We start from the raw sequence: 9,484 nt of genomic DNA on the forward strand, positions 1-9,484 counted from the left end.
AGTACAAACCGTGAGGTGAACCTATCGATTGGTAATGCGCTCCCTGGTGGGCAGTGTGTCAAGTCCCCACCGGGAGTGGCCGAGACCTTGCACTGGTCTCCACGGCTGCCCCTTCCCAGCTCCTTCCTCTCCCTGACCTGGCTTGTGCTCTTCCACTGTACTCACCTGGAGCCCCAAAAGCGACGCGACTCTGAATCCTAGGCCTCACCTGGTCCTTTACATGAGTTACCATTGAGGGTGGTCTGGAAACTGACTCAAACTGAAATTAATTCACTCCGAGTTTAGTTTCACGTAAAGTTAGAGGTGCACTCCTGCAGATGTGTGTCAAGTGTACAGCAGATAAGGCCTACATACTCCACGGCAGGTACTAATGTTCACTAACAGGAACAAAATATTCAGGCTCCAAAACATCCGATTCAGTTACACATTAAATATACCTAGAAATCACATTAAAATATGCATAGCTTTTTCTAAGAAAATGCTTTTGTATAAATCAAGACTGCTTTTCCTGTGACAACAGCTATTGTCCTAAATGAGTTCTATAACAATATACTGAGGTAATAGCATAAAGAAGCTAAAATCTTAGAAACTCTCACATAGCAGCAAGTAGGAATCACTTGGGCACTTACCAATTTAACATAAATATATATTGAATTATTATGGACAAATGACCTCAGGGCACAGTTACATCCTCTAAAATGTCTAAGCATTAGAGTGACTCACTACAATTAAGCATTATTTACTGTTTGTTTAAAGTAGTTTTTCATATGCTATTATAAAAATATTGGTCTCTATTGCAAACCTGAATTGAAAAGCTGTCATTTATTTATTTATTCTGGTATTTTGAGACAGGGTCTTGGCATGAAGTCCAGGCTGGCTTAGAATTTATAATCTTCTGGCCTCTGATAACTGAGTGATGGGATCACTCTTGCACCACCATGCTGGGCAAGAGTGGTCTGAAACAGCAATTCTTCATTCTGCTGTGAGCTTGGATTTAAAATACGCCACTGACCATCAGCACAGGAGCAGCATTGCTCCACTATGGGCAGAAAAATATCAGATAGTGGAAGACATTTAGCTGCAAGAAAGCAAGTTTAATCTGGTGACAGCTTACTGAACTTCCATGTGATAATTTCTGGATATGCCTTTTTCAATATGAACTGAATTATCTTCTGACAATATAAAAAAACTTGAGTTACCAGGATTTTCATACAGTAGCATATTATTGCAGCAATGTTTCTTTGAAATTAAAAGGCTGAGAGTGCTGTGGGATGGTCTGTGTGTCAAATGCTCTGATTGGTCAATAAATAAAACACTGATTGGCCAGTAGCCAGGCAGGAAGTGTAGGCGGGACAAGGAGGAGAATAAAGCTGGGAAGTGGAAGGCTGAGTCAGAGAGACACTGCCAGCCGCCATGATGACAAACAGCATGTGAAGATGCCGGTAAGCCACGAGCTATGTGGCAAGGTATAGACTTATAGAAATGGATTAATTTAAGCTGTAAGAACACTTAGTAAGAAGCCTGCCACGGCCATACAGTTTGTAAGCAATATAAGTCTACATGAGATCACTTACCAAAGTAGTTTCTAAAGCTTAAAAATTTATTCCACAAACAATATTCAAAACAGCCAAATGCAGAAACACAAATTAATCTATAGCAGCAGTTCTCAACCTTACTGATGCTACGACCCTTTAATACAGTTCCTCATGTTGTAGTGACCCTCAACCATAAAATTATTTCATTGCTACTTCATAACTGTGATTTTGCTGTTATGAATTGTAATGCACATATCCGATATGCAGGATATCTGTTATGTGACCCCCAAAGGGGTTGAGACCCACAGGTTGAGAACTGCTGATCTATAGTCTACCAATAAGTCATTTGGGTATGCTAGGAAACTAGCTCTTTGATTTGATGGAATGATCAAAAACAATTTAAAAAATTCTCTGATTTATAGCGTTTGTTGACTTTCACGGTATAAATACTTCCCCTATGGCCAGTTTCAAGTTTATAGCTGCCTCATAAACTGTCTCTCTCTCTCTCTCTCTCTATATATATATATCTATATATATCTATATATATATAGATATATATAGATATATATAGCAAATGGGTCCCACTAGTCAGTAGGATTCAGAGCTAGTGAACAGACTGAATTTCTCCCACAGGGGCACAAATTTGTCTCTAAAAAGTTAATTTTAAAAACAGAAGTTAAGCACACACACCCCCTCCTTGTTTGGAAATGGCATTTCACTCTATAATTCAGGCTGTCCTCAAACTGCTCACTTTCCTCCCTCATTGGTTTGAATAGGTATGGTCTCCATAGACTCATGTGTTTGAATGCTTGGCCCACGGGAGTGGCACTATTGGGTGTGGCCTTGTTGGAGGAAGTGTGTCACTGTTGAGGCAGGCTTTAAGGTCTCACATGTTCAAGCTATGCCCAATGTGAACACAGTCTCTTTCTGCTGCCTGTGCTTTAAGCTCTGCCTCCCAATGCTCACTTCAGCCGATGTGGTCTTCAGTTCCAGAGTTTTCTTTGTGCTTTTTTAAATGGTTCTCCAATCTCTTTACTGTTATTTCCTTTTTCTCATATATGGTTTTATCTTTTCTATATTTTCTGCTGTTCTCTGAGCATCTTTAACATTTGTATTAGAGACTCATAGACCTGCCATTTGGTCTTTTAAAGGGACAGTCTCTGTGGTTTTTATTTTCTGTGACTAGGCCACTCTTTCTTGTCTTTTTTGACTAGTTTTTAACTGTCTTGTGACATTTGCTGAAAATATTTGCTGAAAAAAGCAGCTCTGCCTTCAATGTAGGTCCACCCTAGACAGACTCTGTCTGTACAATCTTCTACAAAAGGATGTTTCTGTTGCTTCTTACTCCTCCATCTTCCTGGAACTCTTTCTACTTACAAAGCATTTTACTTTTCAGAGGTATATATATATCATGAAAAAAAAATTCCACATCAACTGGCAAAGGACACAGACCCTTGAGAGGAGGTCATTGAATCTGCTCTGGGTATGGTGTTAACCAATTAAGCTAACTACATATCATTTAGGGGTGATTTTAGATAGGAAAATTGTCAACACTCAGATTCTTAACATGTAGTGCTGTTCTAAAATACAATCTTACTATGTCTCCTTCTCTTAAAACAAACTAACAAACAAATAAAAAACAATCTTCAACACTGCCACATCCACACCAGAAGAAGATAGCTGAATTAGTAGGAATGCCCAAAAAAGTACTCTGCAACATGGCCTTAACCTATTGGTCTTTGTCTCATTTTATTTATTTATATCTTTTCAATATTTATTTATTTATTTGTTTGTTTGTTTGTTTGTTTGTTTAATGTTTGGGTCCTCTGTCTGCATTTATTTATTTATTTATTTATTTATTTATTTATTTATTTAATGTCTGGGTCCTCTGTCTGCATGTACACCTGCATGTCAGAAGAAGGCATCAGAATCTATTAGAGATGGTTTTGAACCACCATGTGGTTGCTGGGAATTGAACTCAAGATCTCTGGAAGAGTACCCAGTGCTTTTAACCACTGAGCCATCTCTCCAGCCCTTGTCTCTTTTTATTTTTATCACAAGCCTTGCCACACTCAACCTGTTCTTGTTCTTAGACCAAGAATCCTACCTTTTCTGGAATCTATGCTTGCTTACCTGATACTTTCTCAGTCAGGTATATCCTACTGCCCATTTTCAATTTCACATGCACTATTGCTTAAAGTTTTAGGTCAGTTCTGTTCCACTGGGAACTCTTTTCAAAGTGTCACAGGCAAAGTGAGTTACTACTCTTTGGTGAGAGAGGTCCATAAGGCTTAAAAAATTTACATACATTAATTTTATAAAATAATGGATTTTGCCACCTTAATGCTTCTTATTCAGATTTGTTACACATTTCCTAAAAACATTCATAGCATGCTCAATAAATGTGCTTCTTGAATAAGAAACACAGGCACATACCACCTATGACATAATAACACAGTTCTTTAATCTATACACATCAACTTTGGATGAGTTAGTCATTTGCACATCTTTTGGTTAATATTTTAAAAGCAGAATATATATAGTTAAAGCATCTAACTCTTTGTTTGTATTTTAGATTCTGTCAGCAGTCTTGTCCAACCACATCTAAGCTATCGGGCATCTGTGCACACACATGGTCTACCCCAACATCTAGTCAGAAGATCGGCCACCCTATATCTTTCATGTAGATGCCAAGCATATGCGTTTAAACTTAACACAATGAAACCATTTTATTAAGTTTACTCTCCTGTTGTTTTGAAAGAGTCAAAAAAAAAAGCCTGATTATTTCCCAACTTGGACAGCAAACTCCAAGTATAATCTTTCCTACCTCCCAAAGCTTTAATGCTGTAAGAGGATTTCCTAGTGTGCTTTGGGAACATTAACTGTAACAAATCATTTTTTAATGACACAAGGTCAAAGAAAAAGTATTTTGCATTCCACTGTGATTCACGTCAGAAGCCTAATGACATTTCCTGCTAAGTAATTTAAACCTTTGTATCATCGCACTGAGAAGAGTATAAGATTGGGGCCAGATGTTTCACTTTTTTCATAGAACAAATTTAGTTAAGCCTGGGATAGAAAAAGACTTTTCTAAATATCTCATCATGAAGAAAGTAAATTAGGCTCAAACCTTCAGACAAAACCTGAATTCTAAATTCTACTTCTCAAATAAGCAAACCATTATCACTAAGTTTACCCCTCACAGAAAAACATACGGAACTCAGGCACAGGCTAATGGCAACTGGGAGGCAAAGCATGGGCTCCAGAGATGGAGGGCCAACCCGACGCTGCCGGGCTACACAGCGAGACCTTATCTCAACACTGAAAAGCACAGGGAGACAGGGCGTCAGTCCTGCTCACAGATTAGAATCACACCCAGAAGCACTAGTCTTGCCAAATGGTCATTCCCATCTCCATCGGAGCAAAGGAGCCACTGCTCCAGTGCTTAAGTACAAGTCTGCGAGAAACCAATCAAAAGCAGCTACCTTGATCGGAGAATCTGCACTCTAGGGCGTGGAGATCAGGCAACAGGTGAATACAGTTAATGCAGCAGTATGTGAAGAAATCCAGGACAACCACTTTTCCACACAGATCCTTGTAAATAGAAAGAGGCTCTTCTGTGTTCAGCCATTCTAATCCTGGAATTCACAAAACATAAATTACAACGATTAAAGAAAACAAGAAAGAAAAAGGAGTAATTTACCTAAACTGTCCATTAAAATGTGAATCTTTTTTTCCCCCTAAGATGAGTATAAACAGTCAAACACTTTTATTTTATTTTGGTTTTTTGAGACAGGGTTTCTCTGTGTAGTTTCGGTGCCTGTCCTGGATCTCGCTCTGTAGCCCAGGCTGGCCTTGAACTCACAGAGATCCGCCTGGCTCTGCCTCCCAGGTGCTGGGATTAAAGGCACCACCACCACCACCGCCACCGCCCGGCGAACACTGTAAGAGATGATAGCAGTAGTTAAAGTCTGTGGCATTTGAATTTATTATTCTGTTTCTACCTGGGTCTCTTTTCTATTAATAAACAAGAGAACGTCTTCATGATTGTAACAACGTAGGTATGTATGATTTAATGAAAAAGGTCAACTAGGCAACTACGTGGAGATTAAAAGCTCAGAGATGGACAGACAGGAGGGCTGGTAGCAGGTTGAGAATGGAAAATCTGCTATTATGAGGAAATCTGCAAATGTAGTAAAAACAAACAAGCAAAGAAAGTACTAAATTCTTTCAGAAATCGTGTAATAGTCTGGGGGAAGTGAATAAAATCAACAGACTCAAGCAAAAACAAGAGGAAATAAGAATTATTTTTAAAATCTAATTGCATGCATAATTAAGTATAAAGGGGATACTGAAAACCAAGGTGAAGTTTAAAAAGCAGATTTCAAAAAGATTATGATATGTGGAAGAGCAAAAAAAAAAAAAAATAGCCGGGCGGTGGTGGTGCACGCCTTTAATCCCAGCACTCGGGAGGCAGAGGCCGGCGGATCTCTGTGAGTTCGAGGCCAGCCTGGGCTACCAAGTGAGTTCCAGGAAAGGCGCAAAGCTACACAGAGAAACCCTGTCTCGAAAAAAAAAAAAAAAAAAAAAAAAAAATTTAAAATAATCTTACAAAGGAGAAGTTACCATGTTCTAGAGTTGGATAAAACCCAAAATATAAAACAAAATATTTTAAATGCAAAGTTAGAAGAAACATTGATGAAGATCCTGTCCCCTTCCCTTCAAAGAAAAATAGGTACTTAAAATTTGTAGTTTTTAACACAGAATTTATAATTAGTTGACCCTGACTCAAAATTTTAACTCTATACTATGAAGATTTTGTTAAATTAAAAAGTATAGTACCCCCATTTAACTCATTTAAGAAAAAAGGACACTTACTGCTTATAAGTAAATAAATACAGCTATTAAAATATTAACTATACCTCAAAGTAGACAGAAATAGTTTAAAGGAACTAAAAGCTATAGCTAGAGAGGAAACAGACACAGCAGTCCCATCTGTCGACGGTAGACTGACCTCAGATCCTTTCAATGGGTACCTGAACCTGGTCAGTAGACCTCAGATCCTTTCAATGGGTACCTGAACCTGGTCAGTAGACCTCAGATCTTTTCAATGGGTACCTGACCCTGCTCAGTAGACCTCAGACCCTTTCAATGGGTACCTGACCCTGCTCAGTAGACCTCAGATCCTTTCAGTGGGTACCTGACCCTGCTCAGTAGACCTCAGATCCTTTCAATGGGTACCTGACCCTGCTCAGTAGACCTCAGATCCTTTCTATGGGTACCTGACCCTGCTCAGTAGACCTTAGTCCCTTTCAATGGGTACCTGACCCTGCTCAGTAGACCTCAGACCCTTTCAATGGGTACCTGACCCTGCTCAGTAGACCTCAGATCCTTTCAGTGGGTACCTGACCCTGCTCAGTAGACCTCAGATCCTTTCAATGGGTACCTGACCCTGCTCAGTAGACCTCAGACCCTTTCAATGGGTACCTGACCCTGCTCAGTAGACCTTAGACCCTTTCAATGGGTACCTGACCCTGCTCAGTAGACCTCAGATCCTTTCAATGGGTACCTGACCTTGGTCAGTAGACCTCAGACCCTTTCAATGGGTACCTGACCTTGGTCAGTAGACCTCAGATCCTTTCAATGGGTACCTGACCCTGCTCAGTAGAACTCAGACCCTTTCAATAGGTACCTGACCCTGCTCAGTAGACCTCTGCATCTTCACATACTGCATTCCTTAAGCCACTCTCACAGCTCGAGGGGCCACAGCAAAACTGTGCAGTTCCCTTCCTTGTTCACAATGTGATGAGTAAAATTCGTTCTTACTATAGAGCTCAGAACCACGGCAGCTGGTTGTTCTTTACAGAGTCAAGAAATTCCCCTTTACACTTAAAGGAGGAACTTCATGGATTCTTTGTGGCATAGCCCAGAAACAACATCATTACTCCCAAATTTTGGAGCCATTAAGTGAAATAAGGGTTACTTGAGTGGTTCCACTACATTCATCTGAAAACCAAGACAACTACTAAAAGACTAACAGTGAGTAGCACATACAAGGTGGAGATGTAGACAGGGTTGGTTAGCGTCATGAACAGAAGGATGACTTACACCCTGGAGAGGACACAGGAGAGAGGCACACAGTTTCATCGTGCTACTCAGAACAACGTACGATTTAAAACTTAGGATGAGTTTACTTCTGGAATTTTCCATTTAATGTTTTGAGGTGATTAACTATGTCCCTGAAAGCAGACGTACACGGAGACTAAGGCAGCAGGGAGGCCTGCCAATATCGAAAACCACAGTTACCCCATTATAACACAATTCTAGGAAAGATTATCTCAAATCAACTTAGTATTTCTACCAAATACTCTAAAGGTTTCAGGGCTCAGTGAACAGTTAATTATTCCTTTTGTTAAGTATTAGATATATACCTAATTGATGACACAAAACTATTAATTACACCTACTAATTAATGTGTATTTCACATCCCATTTGCAAGAAATTTAAGAATCTGTCTCTATAAATCGTTAAGGGTGAGCGGGGGGTGGGGGGTGGGGGGTGGGGGGGGGGTGGCGGTGGTGGTGGTGGTGGCGGCGGCGGCGGCGGCGGCGGCGGCGGCGGCGGCGCACGACTTTAATCTCTGCACTAGGGAGGCAGACCCAGGCGGATCTCTGTGAGTTCAAGGCCAGGCTGGTCTACAGAGCAAGATCCAGGGCAGGCACCAAAGCTACACAAAGAAACCCTGTCTCGAAAAACCAAAAAATAAAAATTAAAAACTGTTAAGGGTGATTTGTTGAGGACACAGAGACAGTTATCATATTTAATAAATAAATAAAGACTGTTAAGAGTGATTTGTTGAGAACACAGACAGTTATCATATTTAAGTTACTGTACTAGGTGTTCACAGATTTAAATGATAATATTGTATTTTAAGCTGCAATGATTACAGTGAATACAATAAATGGCCAACTTAGTCTCCTTGTTTCCTAAGAATTTGCCTGAGTTACCTCCACATAATAATCCTAAAAAGTATATTAGTTTCACTTTACAAGGGAAAAAAACCAAGACCTGGAGAAATCAAGTAATGTGTTCAAAAGCAAAAAGATAACAGAAGGAACAAGGACTTAATTTCAGGCTGGCCTGGATCCACCCATTATACTGCAGATGGCAGCTTCCGAAGAACCGGTATTTTCTCTGTTGATGAGTCAACTACAACTGCTTTGTTCATTTTTAGCATTCTGTCCTTAATAATCAGGTCCAGCAGAATATCAGACCATATAAAAAACAAAGCCTGATTACTTTCTTATGACTTGAGTCACAGTGGTCAAATATCACAGTAATAAAGTAAACTTACTATAAATACAAACAAAAGTAGAAAAATGAAACGTTCTCCCAAAACTCTAGCTGAGGTCCTGGTTTAGAATAGTGTATTTACTACGTGCTTTATTACAAAGTTTTCAGGAGCTATGTATACATCTGTATATATGTATTTGTTATTTTGAAGTTTCTCTAATGGGATAAACCTCCATGGAGCCATTTTTTTGTTGTTGCAATTCGACAGTATTTTAAATCCATTATAATAATAAAGGGGGAGGGAGGAAGCCCCTCCCTCTCAAGTTAAAAGGGTAAGAAAGACATTCAAGACTCTTATGGGCCAGAAGAGGTACTGACTGATACATCCTTAGGGAGATACGTGAACCCTGCCACAGTAGCCAATTAACTATGCATGTGGTTTCAGTGTCAGGCCAGGACACAAGCCAACACCAGCAAGCTAAACAATGACACCCCAACCAAAGGTAAGGCAGCATTTTGTCTAAACTACACTGTTGGGAGTATCTATTTCCTCGTGACCCAAGAGTTCCCACAGCTAGGATTCAACCCTGACTACGAAACTAAAATTGATTCCAATTTCTAAAACTCAGTAAGCCCACCACTTTGAACGTGGGAAC

The 9,484-nt window shown here is 39.8% G+C and overlaps 1 protein-coding gene across 1 annotated transcript in view; it reads right to left on the minus strand.

Moving 5' to 3' along the window:
* Nhlrc2 (NHL repeat containing 2) overlaps positions 1-9,484 on the minus strand; it is a 48,744-nt gene that overhangs the window by 38,465 nt on the left and 795 nt on the right. The window contains exon 2 of the mRNA XM_052762446.1: positions 5,021-5,173. Within this exon, the coding sequence (XP_052618406.1) occupies positions 5,021-5,173 (153 nt within the window). The remainder of the gene's footprint in view (positions 1-5,020; positions 5,174-9,484) is intronic.

Source organism: Peromyscus californicus, unplaced genomic scaffold (genome assembly GCF_007827085.1).
Source record: "Peromyscus californicus insignis strain IS unplaced genomic scaffold, ASM782708v3 Scaffold_4__1_contigs__length_199733344, whole genome shotgun sequence".
In the NCBI taxonomy this organism is placed as follows: domain Eukaryota; kingdom Metazoa; phylum Chordata; class Mammalia; order Rodentia; family Cricetidae; genus Peromyscus; species Peromyscus californicus.